The 19,193-nt window shown below is 40.9% G+C and overlaps 1 protein-coding gene across 1 annotated transcript; it reads left to right on the forward strand.

The window, feature by feature from the left end:
* The first annotated feature begins 8,285 nt into the window (after nucleotides 1-8,285).
* LOC110876102 (uncharacterized mitochondrial protein AtMg00810-like) lies at nucleotides 8,286-9,053 on the forward strand. Its single transcript, XM_022124280.2, has one exon. It carries the CDS (start codon nucleotides 8,286-8,288, stop codon nucleotides 9,051-9,053), a length of 768 nt encoding a protein of 255 aa, XP_021979972.2.
* Nucleotides 9,054-19,193: the final 10,140 nt, after the last annotated feature.

A 19,193-nucleotide genomic window follows, 5' to 3' on the forward strand; every position in this document is an offset into this window, starting at 1 on the left:
ACTAGGGAGATTCAGAGAGGATTATTGTTTTCGAAAAGCAAGAAAGAGAGTGGACGGCAGCAAAGGATATTGTTTTTTTTTTTTTTTTTTTGCGCCTATTGTTGTTCTTTTCGAAAAATAAAAGGCATCAGGCGGCAAAAGCAAGGGGTGGCCAATTTATTGTTCTCGATTTTATTGTTGTTCTTTCCGAAAAGTGGACGTGAAGCAGGGAATTTTAAGTAGATTCCTATTATTCCACAACATTAGTTGATTGCTCCTTGATTATTAGTTGTTGACAACATTTAGCAGGGATCGCATAGAAGAAAAATAAGAGAGGGTGAGATTGCTATGTGTGACGGTAGGAACCATCGTGTGTTTGACAAAAAAAAAATCTAATTTAATTGTATTCGATTCCGTGATTATTGAAATTCAAATGTAATATGGAAGAACTGTTTTTCGTTTCGGTCCTAATTCACAGAAACAGGGCAGCCCTAGTTTGTTCTAAAGCTCAAAAGAAAATTGCAGAAAAATTAATAGTGTACCCGGATTTGATGAACGACGATTATCTGAATCCAAGCCGGTAAATTCCCTAATGAATAAAGCGAATCGTGCTGATAACGTGTTAAAAACCAGAGAGAAGATAGAGATAAACTGAATTCTCATATTTCATTCTATTCAACATTACAATATATAGATAAACAAAACTATAAACCCTAAAGCCCATAAGCAATGGGCTGGGCCTAAAATGTCTGGTTTATAACAAAAACTATATTTTGTCTAAAGTCATTTTGTGAACATGAAGTGTTTTGGATATGTTTGTGAACAAAATATTTTAATCTTGTGTTGTTATTTCAAGTAATATATGGTATTGGCATCGTGGTTTATTTTAATCGTGTAAAATGTTTACACTGTCAAATGCAATGAGAATCTTTCATGGTCACACCCCGTGCTTCCGCTACGAGCGGGTCGGACATTTAAAAAATGGTTTAGCTTATTTAGTTGTTCAGTTTTTTAGATTCGAATTCTAGAGCACAATATTGTGGGTGTGTAATGTGTTTTTAAGGTTAAATACAATTCAAAATGTTTATTTACTTATGTGTGATTGTCGAGTATGTATGTATTGATTCCGCATATACGTATATATATGACACGTATAGAATTTTGTAGATTCGATCCGTAAATGGACCTTTACAATAGCATGCTTTTTGTGTCATAGAAAGTTATAACTCCAGAATCATAATTGAACCAAAGTGAAATAATTCAAAGTTAAAGGAAATGACTATGACAAAATATACGTGAGTGACTATCGAATAAGTATCTAAAGGGATGTGTGAACCATAATACAAGGAACATGTAATGATTTCTTGGAAGCTAATATCTATAGCTTACAAAAAAAGGCTAAATATAAAATTTGATACATAGAAGAATAATCAACAAAATAAAATAGAGTTATCAAATAATAGTTACAAATGGTCATGTAAAGTTATATAAACTTGCTATCATATATGCAAAAAAAAAAATCCTAAAAAATTTTACAATGGGTAAACCAAAGTGGATCTGTATTGAGGTTCTTTGTTATGCTTTGAAAGTCATACTTAATGGGAATGTAATGATAGTGTTTGTAGGATTCAAGAAATATGATCACATGTATTGATGTTGGGCCAATAACTCTGATGAGTATTCTTATGTGAATCGATGAGAATGCAAAAAAAGAAAAGAAGGAAAATGATCCATGGCTAATAAAATAATCATCATAAAACCTATAGTAATTTAGTTTTTATTTGATATTATTGACTTCTATTATGTACTTTAAGTAAGTTTAGTGTGTTGGTTATGTTGACTAACTTAATATTATGATTATGTTTTCTCTTCCATTTAAATGATTAGTCAATATTTTGGTTATATACTTTAACCAAACTTGATAAGTGAGTTCCTAAAATAATGTGCATATTGATTTATTCCAATGCAAAGTCCCATTAGAAAAATATTGTGGAGATCATGAAGTTGATCGTTTATGGCATGTATTGGATGACCACAGCGTTAAGGCCAACATACTTGACACAATCCTTGAATAACTATGTGCCATGATCATAAGTGCGGAAAAAATAACAGGATGGTTACTATGGTGCTATTCTACATCTCATTGTGAGCAAATCATAAGGATAGTGGGACACGTCTCATTGTGCCATGATCATAAGTGGCGGAATCTCACAACGATGATAATGTGTCACATTAAGATATAGAGGTTCACAACAAGTCTAATGAAACTCCAACCATTATCTTGGAGGTAACAATATATATGAACATGGCAGATAGTCAAGAAATCAAGAAAACAAATGATGCATTGAACAAATAAAATCATGAAATTAATAACATCACTTGTGTTCTTAAGGCGAAGATTAGTCAACAATCAACATAATCAATAATGGATGAAAATATGAAATATTTGCTAAAATGTATTTAGCTTTGCGCTTCGATCCTGCGTAACAATTTTTGTGGAAAGGACAGTGGTAAATGGTGTGAATGATAAAAAAAATGGTATCAAAGGTTAATGAAAAGTTTATTACCCTTGTGTACAAAGAACTTGTTAGACTTTAACGAATATTTCAAATGGTTATAAATTGTGGGGGCCATGAGTGTTACAAGTTAATTCGGGAAGAATTTGTTTAATAAAATAACCAAGGATGGAAACCATAATCTCATATATACCATAAGGGTAACTTACACGTTTGTCATTAAATAATAAATGTCAAGCATTTTAGTTAGCATGAACAAACACATATTGAATTATACATATCCAAACACCTTAGAGGAGGATTAACTTTGTATTGAATATGTAATGAAACCCAAGATTTAATTGCATAGAGGAGGATTAACTTTGTATAAAATATGTAATGAAACCCAAGTTTTAATTTTAATTGCATAAATTTTATGTGCAATAATCTAGTTTCTGAACAATGAAAGATATATTTTCCACTTAGCCTTAACAACCTAGCATAAAGATTATGAAGTCTATATAGATATGTGTAACTGTGTAAGGATAAGTAGACCCATGCCAATGAGTCTCTGAAACTTGTTGAGTAAGAATGTTCCAACTCTTATACATTGTCTCATACTACCCTAACAAAATGAATCTGGACCACCGGTAAAGTTTTGTTTGAACTAGAGAAGTTTTACTCTCTACAAGGAAAAAATTCACGTGTTTTTGTAGGCCACTCTTTATTTCATAAAAAATAATTTAATATATATTTATATATAGATAGATAGAGAGACATACATATGTGTATGTACATGTATATATAAATATATATTATTGTGATTCAAATTAATAAGAAAAGTAATGTATTGATATGAACATTATATGAGCCAAAGAGTAACAACCAAGAAAACAAGAGAGAAAAAGAGGATGAGTTGAAGAGGAAGGGTAAAAGGAAAAAGAAAGGGAAGAAAAATAGTAATGGTGGCAAGAAATATAAGAGTTATAACGAAGACGATGAAGTAAGGGATGAAGAGAAAGAGGAGAAAAGCTCCCATGATTATAAATAAATAAGTTTACAGGTGCTTCTCTAAATATATATTTATGGAAGTTATCAAATAGGAAGGATACGTAAAGAATGTTGTTTGGTTCTCATGATTTTGGCATGCCCTTTATAACAAACGTGTGTATAACGTGAATTCTTGCGACGCTTTTTTTAAAGTTGGTATTCATCCTTGCAATATATAAAAAACAAAATGTGTGTCAATATATCAAGTGTCCAATACACAATTCTTTTTATCAACGGGAATGTGGTTTTGACTTATTTTTAAAAATCATTGTCATTTGCATAATTTTGTTTTCTTCTTTATTTTTAACCTTTTTAGTTGACAAGGGTTGCAAATCGTAAAGTAAAATAAAGAAGAGACTTCATATATAGTGAAACCCTTGGTGTACATAGATAGCATTAATTTTAGTTTACTTGTATGACTTGTGAAAGTAAAAAAAATGTTAGAAAAATTGGTGAAACTGCGTTTTACCACTAACTTTGAAAACAACTAATAATGTGTACTTGCGGCTAATGTAATTATTATTTATCACTTTGTGTTCTATTATGTGGGAGGTTCACAACAAACCAAAGCAGTTCCAAAATATAACTAAAATGAATGAGATGTCAATTCCGAAACTAGTTTGTTTGAAGTCGTGGAAGCTATGGAAATTGCAAGAGAAAATAGTGGAATGCGTGGGAACCCATCCCACATAGGAGTGAAAATCTGGAGTGGTATTTAAGGATGAGAACTTCGTACAAATTTTTTCCATAGACAAACCGTGTGGTGTGAACAATGAGCGCAATGTTGTACTTTGAAGGAATGCTTTGCATTTTAAGTTTTTAACATTTATTCGAGGCCCTGAGACCTCTAAAATAGGTTCGATTCAGAAGTTCATGATGCCCATAAATTGTCTTAAGAAGTTAGGTTCATGGACGTCTAAACTATTGTTGAGGGGCTTCTAGTCTAAATCTCAAAATTTGTTCTAGAGAAGGATCAAAACCACTAGCATTCTCAAAAGATAGTCTTAGAAACTCAACTCTAGGAAACCCACGCTCGTAACGACAAGAATGCACTTTCATGCCAACAATACACGCCTGTGCTTGCATGGACGCATAGTCGTGTAAACAAATACTTAGAAAAGTACAAGTTCGAGATGGGATAGTGAACCGTGGCACGACCATGCTTGGCCATGCATGGTCGTGCACCGCACAAATTTATGAGCCCTATGTGTAACAACCCGGAAAATGGGGCCTAATGTTTTCAAAATAATAATCCCAATTATTAATAATTAAATCGAGAAATAAGCACCATGAAAGTGTCAGATACAAATAATCACAATAGTGATATAATCTAATCTAATCTAAATACTTATAAAAGACTCCATTTAATCCTCTGATAAAGACAAGGATAAAGCACCGGTCACTAAACACACCTATGATGTGTACGACCACCTTCAACCACGAGAAACCGCCACACCTTCTTCCACAGCCAAAGAATCCTCTGATAAAGACAAGGATAAAGCACCGGTCACTAAACACACCTATCTTGAGTCATGGGAACAGATTGATTCCATTGTTTTACAATGGATCTACGGTACCATCTCTCAAGATCTCATGCACACCATCATGATCACCAATACCACCGCGTATGACGCATGGTGCGGTCTTAAAAACTTGTTCCTTGACAACCAAGCCGCTCGCACCATTACAATTCAAAACAAATTCTTTAACAGTCGCCTTGACCAGTTCCCCAACATGGCTGAATATTGTCAACATATGAAACTTCTTCATGACCAACTTACTAGCCTTGGTTCTACCGTGTCCGAAAACCAACTTGTTCTACAGATTCTCACCGGCTTAACCGATCAGTATGAGAGCATCTCTCTCATCCTTCAGCAAACTCAACCTCTCCCGGATTTTTACAACACCCGATCGCGCCTATGTCAAGTTGAAGAACGGAAAACTGCCCAGGCCAAGCTATCTGCTCAAACAGCCGGCACAACCCTTAACACCATCACTGAGCAAACGAGCCGCCCTCTCGCCGATACCCGAAACCATTACCGATCCAACACCTCCTCCGATCGTGGGCGCTGCCGAGGCCGTGGCCGCGGTCGCTCGAACTATGGTCGGGGTCGTTACTCCCAACCGAACCCTTACCCGCCATATTTTTGGCCACCACCTCCCTGGGCCGCCAACATACCTCAACAACAGCCCTCTTCTTAGGCTCATTGGTCACCACCTCCTTGCCCATACCTATCGAACCCATCTCCCACCCAAGCAACCCAGCCCCACTCATCGGCCGAAGGCATCCTTGGCCCAAAACCAAACACTCAACCATCGGCACAGACATACACCACCGGATACGCTCCAACGGATATTGCTCAGGCATTGTATAACCTGGCTCTTCAAAACAATGACTCGTCATGGACTATAGACACGGGTGCTTCAGGTACAATGTGTCCTCAATTTGATAAGTTTCCCTCTATTTTTAATTCTGACATTATTCGCAACGTTATTGTTGGTAATGGCAAAACCATTCCGGTTCTTGGACAAGGCAACATAACCCTACCACCACCATTCCCTCCTTTTAAACTTAACAATGTTTTATATGCTCCTAACCTTGTTAAAAACCTTATATCTGTACGTCGCTTTACAACTGATAACCATTTACCTGTTGAATTTGACCCATATGGTTTTACTGTGAAGGACCTTCAGACCAAGAAACCTATCCTATGGTGCAATAGTTCGGGGGATCTTTACACTCTCAGTCCGTCCAACATCACCAAGACATCTGGCATCAACGGGTCGGTCACCCAGGCCCAGCTATTTTACAAAATTTAAAAACTTCTAATTCAATTTCTTGTGGTTCTTTAAATAATAAAGTTTGCACTTCTTGTATTTTTGGGAAACACACTAGACTCCCTTTTCTTGCATCCAATACAAGTACTTTTATGCCATTTGATCTTGTTCATAGTGACGTGTGGACCTCTCCCATTGTTTCTAATGGGGGACATCGTTATTATGTATTATTTTTGGATGATTACACCAATTTTTTATGGACCTACCCTATTGCTCACAAATCCGATGTTTTTACTATGTTCACAAAATTTACTACCTTCATTCAAACCCAATTCGGCACCAAAATAAAACAATTTCAGTGTGATAACGGTCGTGAATATGCCAACAATCAATTTCATAATTTTTGCACTCTACATGGCATGCACTTTCGTTTCTCTTGTCCCCACACCTCGTCTCAGAATGGTAAAGCTGAACAAAAAATTCGCACCATAAATAACCTTATACGTACCATTATGGCCCACTCTTCAACCCCGAACATTTATTGGCACCACGCTCTCGAAACCGTAACCTACCTCTTAAATATTATCCCAACCAAAATACATAACTTTCAAACACCCACCCAACGCTTATACCGTTGCTTACCATCCTATGACCCCCTACGTGTGTTCGGATGCATATGCTACCCACTTATTCCGAACACCACCATCCACAAACTAGCCTACCGTTCATACCCATGCGTGTTTCTTGGTTATCCATCGAACCACCGCGGATATAAATGCTTTGACCTCAAGTCTCGACCCATTACCATAAATCAACATGTTCTTTTTGATGAGACTATTTTTCCATTTTCTAAATCTCAAAAACAAACATCTCATACTTACAACTTTCTAGATGATACTGTGCACCCCTATATTAGCATGCCTTCTATTATTTCACCCACTGTTCCACCGCCCCCTACTCCTCACCCTTCGGCCCAAACCCCAAGCCAACCCACTGACCCACCGCCCCACACCCCTCACACTTCGGCCTACACCCCTCACCAACCTTTACCTACATCCCCTCCTCACACTCCCATTTCAGCCCACCACAGCCCCCCAGGCCCAATCCCACCCACGGCCCACTCCAGCAACCAGCCACCCCCTCCTCTCCTACGGCCTCTAGCCCACCCACACCAAATACACCTTCTCCTCTCCCACTGCCTCTCATACCGGCCCAACCCATCCTAACCCCAGCCCGATTCCGGACCCTCCACCTCTCTCGCAAACCCGCACCATCCACACTCGTGCAATTTCTGGTATAACCAAACCAAAGCAAATATTCAACCTTTCCGCTACATCCATTGTCCCAATCCCTGCCAACCCTAAAACCGCCTTGTCCCAACCGGAATGGTATAATGCCATGACAAACAAATTTAATGCCTTAATTAAAAACAAGACTTGGGAACTTGTCCCGAGACATCCTGATATGCATATTATTCATAGTATGTGGCTTTTTCGCCGCAAGTACTGGTCCGATGGTACGTTAGAAAGGTACAAGGCACGCCTTGTGTGTGATGGGAGAAATCAGGAGGTCGGTATTGATTGTGGGGAGACATTCAGTCCGATTGTTAAACCGAGAACTATTCGGACAGTTCTAACTTTGGCATTATCAAAATCTTGGCCCATTCACCAGTTAGATGTCACGAATGCTTTTCTACATGGACATCTTACCGAGACGGTATATATGTATCAACTTATGGGTTTTCGGCACAGAGATTATCCTGACCCTGTGTGTCGCCTCAAAAAGTCACTTTATGGTCTTAAACAGGCTCCAGGGGCATGGTAACAACGATTCACAGATTTTGTTACTTCTATGGGATTTTTACAAAGTCGATGCGATAATTCTCTTTTTACATATCATCACGGGGGTGACATAGCATACCTAGTGATCTATGTCGATGATATTATTCTCACCACTTCATCAGATTCTCTTTGATTGAAACTCATGGGCAGCCTCGCGGCTGAATTTGCAATGAAAGATCTTGGACCTCTCAGCTATTTCTTGGGTATTACGGTTACTCGTACTGGTTCCCAAATGTTTCTCTTGCAACAATCTTATGCTCTTGACATTGTCAATCGAGCGGGCATGGCTACATGCAACCCTGTCGCAACTCCTGTGGACACGAAACCAAAGCTTAGCACAACATCTAGTGTTCCTTTTGATAACCCCACATTATACCGAAGCCTTGCTGGTGCGCTTCAGTATCTCACGTTTACTAGGCCTGACATCTGTTATGCGGTTCAACAAATTTGCATTCAAATGCATAACCCCAGCTCCGCTCACTGGAACGCTTTGAAGCGTATTATTCGTTACATTCGCGGCACAGCCACTTATGGTCTCACTCTCTCACCATGTTCTGACATCTCTCTTCGAGCCTATACAGATGCGGATTGGGCTGGATGTCCGGATACCCGTCGTTCCACTTCAGGATACTGTGTTTATATGGGTCAGAATCTTTTATCTTTGTCCTCCAAGCGCCAGTCGACTATTTCTCGCTCCAGTGCTGAGGCAGAATATCGTGCGGTTGCTAATGTCGTGGCTGAAGTTTGTTGGATCCGTAACCTTCTTCTCGAGTTGCGTCAGCCCGTCTCGAAAGCCACTTTAGTGTATTGTGACAATATCAGCGCCATCTATCTGTCCAGCAATCCTGTCCAACATCAACGCACAAAACACATTGAGATAGACATTCATTTCGTCTGTGAACATGTTTAACGTGGTACGATCAAAATTATTCATACCCCCACTCGTCTTCAGATTGCTGACATCTTTACCAAGGGCCTACCAAGGGTGTTATTTGATGATTTTCGCTCCAGTCTCAACATTCGCCCACCTCTTGCTTCCACTGCGGGGGTGTAATAGAATAGAATAGCTTTGTAAATAGAGATAGGATCTTTGTAATTATTTATTCCCTAAATTATGGGATTGTATCTTGTATATATGTTTGATCCTATCAATGAAAGGAATTCAAGTGTATCTTTATTTACAAAGATATTGTCACACCCCTAATTTCCACGTGTCACCGGTGGGCCCGGTGGGGGAGTATCGTGACGTAGTTGATATCATCATAGTCAAACAACACAAATTATAATGCACAGCGGAAGCAATAAAATATATTTATTTCAACCAAACAAAAATATAATATCCAGGTATCACATAGTAGCTGAAATAGATCCACAGGCGGATCAATATAAAAAGGAAAATTGTTCAACATATGAAAGGCATCCCAAGCTTGCGAGACTCTAACGATGCTAAGGAGTAGCCAGCCTATTACGTGTAGAACCTGCACTTAATCTTTTTGGGGAAAATACGTCAGTTTACACTGGTAAATACAATTTAACTGACTCATTTTGAAAATGTTGTAAAAATTGATTTAAATGCACATGGCACAAAATTTTTTATAACTTGGGATAATTAATTAAATCTAAACTTGTAAAAGAATTACATGTTCGTTATGCGTTCAGTCGCCCGGTTCGTGCCGGGTTTAAGGTTAATAGACACACCACATAGTATAAATCCGCGGCGGGAAACCAACGGTTATACCTGAATAATATGGACACATTGTCGGGTGTACGCCTACACCCGCGTGTCAAGGTCGTGGCAATTTCGTGAATGATGCCAAGGATATCCGGGATATGGTCATTAAACTCCCAAAGGCGTAAAACAAACAAAACCAATTTTTAAACGGGTCACATTGATAATACCCAACTACTAATGAGTTAGGGTCAATTGCCCGACCAAGCGGTATTTTATATACCGTACCCCAAGCCCGTATAAGGGAAAATAAGTTAAAAGTATTTACCTGAGTAAGTAATAAACCACAATAAGCAAATGCAAGTGTCTTTTACTGGTCTCCTATTCTGGAACGAAGGTTTATAATAACCTATTAGAATCCTAACGGGTCTTTAATATAGCTTAAGCTTAGACCGGTTAGTTCCAAGGAATAAATACGGTTTAATCACATGGAAGGCGAAAACCGGGAAGGAATGTGATTTAGACCCAATAAGTTTGGAGACTTGTATATTATGGGTAAACTAAACACATTCTGGATTTTGAAACAAAGATGATATGGTTTGACCCGTTTCGGCTAATATGCGTAAAACTAGTTACATAAGCCAATCCGAACGCGAAAATGCGTAACGGGTAACCATATAAATCATATACAAGTTTCCTGAGATTATATGCACCAAATATGTTGTAATATCAGTAAGATATGTCCTATTATGCCCAAAATAATTTTAAACTCAATTTATGCCTCATAAGGGCATTTTGGTCATTTAAAAGGGTGTAAAAGAGTTAAACTAGCAATCTGAGTTATATATCTGAATGAATCAGTAAATATGCTTAGTTTACTATGTTATAACAGTAGGATGTCATATGTATGTGAATTTTATTAATTATGACCATCCGATGCACCGAAAGGGCATTTTGGTAATTTCACATAAGCCTAAAAGGTCAAAACTGGAAATCAGAGTTTGAAACCTTAGTTTACTATTATAATATAGAATTTTACTAAACATATCAGTAGGTATTAACTCTTATATATATATAAACTAGTTTTGACATATACTATGTCGTAAAAATGCCTAAAAAGGCGATTTGGAGCCAATTCCGAGTTTTAAAAGAAAAGCTGATATTTTTATAATTCCAGAAGGCTCAAAATAATGTATTTAACATAATAGATCAGTAGAAAAAGGTTTGAGGTCAAAAGGATTTATAAAACTTATTTTATAGCCCAAAAGGGCAAAACTGGCATTAGCCGAATTAAGCTTAAAATTCTAAGTTATGCTCAGCCTAAAAATAAACAAAAATCTTTAAAATTCCCAAAATATTATTATACATCAGTGGGTATAAATTTTTGATATAAAAATCAGGTTTAGATAGGCTACATGCTAATTATGCTAATTAATTACTAAGAAGGCTTCTAATTACGCTAATGAGCATAACTTGTAATCTAGACCTCAAACTGATCAAAAACGTACAAGAATTAGGAGGAAAACTTACCGGAGTTGAGAGAAATCTGAGAAAAGGTGAAGAACAAGGGCTGGTTCGGTCAGAGCTTTCCAAAAGTAGAAAGAGTGACAATGACAGGGCTATTTATAGGCTCCAAAAGAGGAAAGTGGTAGCCGATCGGCCAGGATCTCCGATCGGCTGGGCTGCTCGATCGAACAGCATGTTCGATCGGCTAGCCTGTTCGATCAGTGACTCCTGTTCGATCAGGAACCCCTTTTCGAGTGTTTCGCGACGGTTTTCGATATTTCGATTTCGATGGACGATGATACGAATATGGTAAAGTTCCTAGTCAAATTACTTTCAGTCCCAACTACTATATCTAACATACAATCATCTATAAGTCACGTTTCGATGTCGGTTTTGATTGAGTTTGATTGCTTTTCGAGTTTCGATTCGAGTTTCGATTGATTCGATTGAATACCACACAAAACATAAAGTAAACATGCACAAGTAACACTTAAGGCACACACACACATATAGCAATACCAAGATTCGCATAATTCGAGGTTCGAGTTAGATGATTGATTTGATTACTTGATTATCGATTGATTAACTTTATCGCATTGTTACTTCCTACTATTCACAGTCGTAAATCGGTCGCATTGATTAAACATTCGGTCATTTCATTTAGACAACACTTACTCCACATAATACAAAAACAAGAAAAGACCATTAACAGTCAAAGAAGTCAAAGTTGACTTGGACTTTGACTTTGACTTTGACATTCGAAAACACGGGGTGTTACAGCCTCCCTTTGTTTAGGGAATTTCGTCCCGAAATTAGGCTCGAAGCTGCACATCACCGTGAGTCGTTTACCAATTTGACGTTTCGGATCTTTATTTAAACAGTTGCGTGTACTTGGCCTTCATGTCGCTTTCGAGTTCCCAAGTGAACTCCGCGCCTCGCTTGCCTTCCCATCGGACCTTCACGGTAGGGATGCGCGAGCGCCTGAGTTGCTTGGTTTGGCGATCCATAATTTCGACAGGCTTTTCCACGAAGTGCAAGGTTTCGTTGACCTGGAGATCGTCGAGTGGTACGATTAGATCATGATCAGCAAGGCACTTTCGGAGGTTAGACACATGGAAAGTCGGGTGGACGTTACTGAGTTCTTCCGGTAGTTCGAGTCTGTAGGCAACTTTTCCGATCCTTTCCAGAATCTTAAAAGGTCCAACATATCGAGGCGCTAGTTTCCCTTTTCTTGCTGAATCTGACTGCACCCTTCCAAGGTGATACCTTTAGGAGTACGTAGTCGCCAACGTCAAATTCAAGGGGCTTGCGTCTTCTATCGGCATAACTTTTCTGTCTGTTCCGAGCTTTCACCAAGTTGTCTCGAATTTGGTGGATCTTGTCAGTCGTTTCTTGTAGAATCTCGGGACCGGTTAGTTGCGAGTGACCGATCTCGTGCCACACAATAGGCGATCGACATCTCCTTCCATACAAAGCCTCGAAGGGTGCCATTTGGATGCTGGCATGATAGCTGTTATTATACGAGAATTCGACTAGCGGCAGGTGTTTGTTCCAACTACCACCAAAATCTATGACACACGCCCGGAGCATGTCTTCAAGAGTACGGATCGTTCTCTCAGTCTGTCCGTCGGTTTGTGGATGGAATGCAGTACTCAGATTAAGCGACGTACCAAGAGCCGCTTGAAAAGTTTCCCACAATCGAGAAGTAAACCGAGCATCGCGGTCAGAGATGATGTCGCGAGGCGTACCATGATTACAAATGATCTCGTCGGTGTAGATCTGGGCTAGTCGTTCCACCTTATAGTCTTCTCGTATTGGCAAGAAGTGGGCGGATTTGGTCAGACGATCAACTATAACCCAAATACTGTCGTGACCTGATTGCGTGTGCGGGATTTTCGTTATGAAATCTATAGCTATACTCTCCCACTTCCATATAGGTATCGGTGGTTGTTCGAGTAAGCCAGAAGGTCTTTGATGTTCAGCCTTGACTCTTGCGCAGGTTAAGCAACTTCCAACGTAAAGAGCGATATCACGTTTCATACCCGGCCACCAGTACTTGTAACGAAGTTCCTGGTATATCTTATCAGCACCGGGATGAATAGAATATCGGGATTTGTGGGCTTCATTCATGATAATCTTTCGCAAATCGGTCCGCTTAGGGATCCAAATTCGGTCCAGATAGTAGAATATCCCGTCAGCTTTGCTTACTAACTGAGCTCCATCGTGATAGATCCTCTCTTTCTTCAATGTACGCTCGTTAAAGCAGGCATGTTGAGCTTCGCGGATGAGGGTTTCGAGGTTATGCTGGGCTTGAACGTTTCGGATACTGAGCACATAACTCTTTCTGCTGAGCGCGTCGGCAACCACATTTGCCTTGCCTGGGTGATAACGAATCTCATAGTCGTAATCGTTGAGGAGTTCTACCCATCGGCGTTGACGCGTATTTAGTTCCCTCTGATTAAGGATATGTTGTAAACTCCTGTGATCAGTGTAGATTGTACACTTAGTGCCATACAGGTAGTGTCGCCAAATCTTCAATGCAAAGACAACCGCGCCTAGCTCGAGGTCATGGGTTGTATAGTTCTTCTCGTGGATCTTGAGCTGTCGAGATGCGTAAGCTATAACCTTGTCTCGCTGCATGAGGACACAACCAAGACCAAGGTTGGAAGCATCACAGTAGACAATGAAATCATTGCTTCCGTCGGGCAGCGTAAGAATCGGTGCGTTGCACAGCATGTGCTTGAGGGTTTGAAAGGCAGTCTCTTGTGCGGTTCCCCACACAAAAGGCTTGTCTTTATGAGTAAGAGTGGTAAGCGGCACAGCGATTTTGGAGAATCCTTCAATAAATCGTCGATAGTAGCCCGCCAGTCCGAGAAAAGAACGAACTTCAGACGGGTTCTTAGGCGTAATCCAACTTTTGACGGCTTCAATCTTCGCGGGATCGACGTGTATTCCCTGACTATTCACAATGTGACCCAGAAACTGAACTTCCTCTAACCAGAATTCACACTTGGAGAACTTGGCATAGAGTTGGTTCCCCTGAAGTAATTCGAGAACCAAACGTAGATGTTGCGCGTGTTCGGTCTTCGATTTGGAATAGATCAAGACATCGTCAATGAACACGATGACGAAGCGGTCTAAGAAAGGCTTACACACGCGATTCATCAGATCCATAAAGAGCACGGGTGCGTTAGTTAGACCAAAAGGCATAACAACGAATTCGTAATGGCCATACCGGGTTCGAAAAGCGGTTTTGGGGATGTCTTCCTCTTGAATCCGCAATTGATGGTAGCCTGAAGGTGGATCGATCTTCGAGAAACACTGGGCACCTTGCAGTTGATCAAATAAGTCGTCGATTCGGGGCAAAGGGTATCGGTTCTTAATGGTTAGCTTATTCAACTCCCGATAGTCGATGCACATTCGGAATGATCCGTCCTTCTTTTTGACGAAAAGGACGGGCGCGCCCCAAGGAGAGGTGCTCGGGCGAATAAAGCCTTTTTCGAGTAATTCCTGGAGTTGGTTTGAGAGTTCCCGCATTTCGGATGGAGCGAGTCGGTAAGGAGCTTTGGCAACGGGGTTAGCTCCAGGAATAAGGTCAATACGAAAGTCGATATCATGACTTGGCGGTAGTCCAGGAAGATCATCAGGGAACACCTGAGGAAATTCACGAACCACTGGAACGTCTTTGACTTCGGCTTTCTTTTTCTTTTCCTTCTCCGCTACTACAATGTTGGCCAAGAAGGCTCGGTATTCCTTGCGGAGATACTTGCTGGCTTGTACACATGACATGAGCTTGAGACCTTTCGACGCAGTTTCACCGTATACACATAGAAGATCACCATTTGCGAGCAAGAATCGAATCATCTTTTCAAAGCACACAACTTCAGCATGGTTTTCGCGAAGAAAGTCCATGCCTACTATGACGTCGAAACTTCCAAGTTGCATCGGAATAAGGTCGATTGGAAAGATGTGATTGTTGAGCTCGAGAGTACAATCACGAAGAACAGAGTTAACGGCGACAGTTCTTCCAGTAGCGACTTCGACTTCGAATGACGAGGACAGATAAGAGCGCTTACGACTAAGAAGCTTCTCGAATTCAAACGACACAAAGCAGTTATCGGCTCCAGTATCAAATAAACATGATGCATAAATACCATTCACAAGGAACGTACCATTAACCACGTTGTTATCCGCCTGAGCCTGGCGGGCATTGATGTTGAAGGTTCGAGCATGGGCTGCTTGCTGCTGTTGCTGAGGCTGCTGTTTTGCTGCTGGGGCTACTGGGGCTCTTGCTTAACCACCCTGTTCGGGCACCTGTTTGCAAAGTGGTTAGGGTCACCACATGCAAAGCAGACTCGAGCATTGACTGCAGGTGCTTGAGCTGCTTGTTGGCCTTGAGGGGCGGGGAGTAGAGCTTGGTTGACAGTAGCTTGCACTGGGGCTTGACGGGGACCAAAACGACAGTTCGCGGTGAAATGACCGTAAAGGTTGCAGTGAGCGCAAAAACGACAGGCTAGACCCACTGGATGATGATACGAGCATGTCGGGCAGAGCGGGTGAGGGCCTGTGTATGCATGCTTCGCTGGCGGTGCATTGATCACTAGAGCTGAGCGGTGGTGCTGTTGCTGTTGAGCTGGTACAGCTTGTAGAGGAGCAGCAGTTGTTGCGGCAGCACAGCTCTTGTTGCTGGAGCTGTTGTTGTTGTGCTTCTTCTTTCTTCTTGATGACTTGGAGGATTGAGCAGTGGCGGTGTCGGTGGATGTTGTTGCGGTGGCTTGGTGCTGAGACTTGGTTTGCTTATCCCAAAAGCCAGATTTCACTCGCTTGTCATTGATCTCATCGGCGAGTAGGTAAGTCTCTTCAATCGTCGCTGGCTTGGCGGCGTGAACAAAGTCGGCTACACAATCGAGCAGAGCTCGAATGTACTTCTTGATGGTTTGATCTGGGGTCTTGACCTGATCGGGACATATGATGCTAAGCTGCTTGAAGCGAGCAGTGAGAGCAGCGTTGTCTCCATCCTTCTGCTTGATGGTCCAAAACTCGTCCTCCAGCTTTTGGCGTTCATGAGGAGGGCAGAATTCGTCGATCATGATTGCCTTCAACTCCTCCCATGTTAGCTCGTAAGCTGCATCATTTCCGCGCTTGTTTCGTTCGGCTATCCACCAGTCTAGAGCACGGGACTGGAAGACGCCTGTAGCATTGAGAGTGCGGAGATTCTCAGGACATCCGCTTTGTCGCAGAGTGACTTCGACTGAGTCAAACCAGTGAAACATGGCGGTAGGGCCATCTTCTCCGGTGAACTCTTTGGGTCCGCATGCTTTGAACTGCTTGAAACTGAAAACAGCCTTGTTGGCATCTTTGTGAGCGTCTGTTCGCGATTCTTCAGACGACTTGCTGGCGTTCTCATAAACGTTGCTCACAGCCTTTGCTACACTTTTGGCGATGATAGCGGCAAGACGCTTATCCCTCTTCTCTTGACGAGTCAGATGGTGTCGGGATCCAGACGACGACATGGTCTGCAACAGACATCGTCACGGGACTCAACACAACGTAATCGAATCTCACCTCACACGTCTAGACTACTAAAGCTTAGGAACACGTCGAAACACATTTCACATAAACGCATAGGCACATAACCACAGATACACGAAATCATAGAGCACAGAAGTACGTAGAGCACATAGATCACGGAAACACACAAGCATCTAGAGCACAGAAACATATAAACACAGAACACATTCCTATTTAGTCGCAGAGGTAGTCAGAATACAGAAACCTATCCTTCAAAGCTCGCGTGTCGTTCGTATATATTGGTCGCGTATAGTATATCGAATAGCGTCGTATAATATAGTCTATCTTAGTTGTATAGCATAGCATAGTATGATATCGTCTAGGTTGCAACTGAACATTGAATTAAGATAGAATAGCAATGCGAGTCGAGTGTGTTAATCGGAGTGATAGCAAAAATCGAGCGATCATCAAAATTAAACATTTAAACAGGCAAACACACATAAAACACATAAAAATCAATGCATCATCAGAGTCTGCGGTTGCGGGCTCAGAATCGAAACACATGAAATCGAGAAATTGGTTGTCTGCGGCTACTAGACATCGACTACCCAAAGCGATTCGACTATTCGCAGTAGACTTGTCGTCACTTTTGACTTTCGGAATCGCGTTTCTGCCTCGATTCTTGGGCATTCCGCGCGTATTCCCTAGGTCATACTTGTGAGTTCAGGTCGTTGGAGTCCGTCGAATGCCTTGGTGAGATGAAATAATATTCGGAACAATTTGCCAACGTTAGGGTTTCACCCCCGGCTTAGCAATTTCTTCCTTGTTTTAAGAAAACCTAAGGAGAATTTTCATCAAAATGGGGATTTCACTCCTGATTTGGTATAATTCTCCTCGTACGTTATTGGAAATATCTGGACAAGCATGAGTGAATGGATAAAATCATCATAAGTCAGGCAATCTAGTCGGGAGTTTGCGGCTTTCACACCTATTCCTGACCAATATCGCTTAACTTTAATTGAAAATTTCGAGTGCAGTGATAGCGAATAATTGCAGAGTAGAGCACATAAGCTTGGTCTGTTGGTTCCTAACTATAGTCTAGGTCTCTATGACAGCGACCCGGACTAGGTCGTGTCTTACCTAATTCCCTAAAGTTATGGCTCTGATACCAATCTGTCACACCCCAACCGATGGCGAAATCATCGGGGCATGGCACTGAGCGAAACAGATTGTTCAGAAGTTTCCATAACAACTATCTATATAATCCAGTTAAAGATACGTCCCATACCGTATCCCGAATAAACGAATACATTATTACAGATAACATCTAAACAAGTAGTTCTGTTCCGACAACTCAGATTTAAGTTAATACAAAACATAAATATTGTTCAAATGCTCCTAAAGACCCATCCTGACAAGATCTACAGACAACTATGCCCTAGTTGCTTGTTCCTGACAGACAACTATTTGTTGGGGGCCTCTAAAGCTTTATTCTAGCTTCACTTCCCTAGCAAGCAAACATCCTAAACACCTGTCACATACGTTAAAATAAAGTCAATACATAAAATGTAAAGGTGAGCATACAAGTTTGATAATAGCATATAGAATTCGAATAGTTTACGCATAACCAACACGTACACAGAGGGAAATGATGCATGTTAATTATCGACATGGACCTATCGATACCAACGACTGCGGGTTGACTGTCCGAGACAGTTCGCAATACATGATTACCACCGTAATCCATGCAAGTAATTGTCCTTAACAACCCCCGTGAGAACGGGTGTTGAGTCCAAACTATAGTACTACGTTGCTAAGGCAGGTAGACAGCATTCCACGTGTAAAAATAACAACAAGCATACATTTAGTCACGTAATACATGCAATAGGTTAGCGTTCAAATAGTTTGAATAGTGTGTTCGATTGTGATTTTGATAGGTAACGTATGTAACACCCAAAAGTGCTAAAGCAAAAAGGGTTCGAGTATACTCACAGTGATTGATTATGGATTGAAGGGATCGCTGAGAGTAGGGTTAGCCTGAATAGTTCGATAGTACAACAATGAGTAACGCGGAAATGTAAACAAGTGTGACTAGATCGAATAGCCTGGTCGATCGAACAGCAGGTTCGATCGAACGGGCTGTTCGTTCGGCTAACAGTCCTGTTCGATCGGCCGATAGGCTCGATCGGCTGGCCCATTCGAGTGGATTGTTTCTTCCTCTGATGTGTTTGTGTATGATGGTTTGAACTTTTGAAGTTTTCGTTGTAGTGTTTGAGAACACTGAAGTGTTCCTACCTTTCAGGTCGATCGATCGAACGGTCTGTTCGATCGGCCGGCTTAACCGATCGGCTAGGAACTTCAGAA

Source organism: Helianthus annuus, chromosome 9 (assembly GCF_002127325.2).
Source record: "Helianthus annuus cultivar XRQ/B chromosome 9, HanXRQr2.0-SUNRISE, whole genome shotgun sequence".
Lineage (NCBI taxonomy): Eukaryota > Viridiplantae > Streptophyta > Magnoliopsida > Asterales > Asteraceae > Helianthus > Helianthus annuus.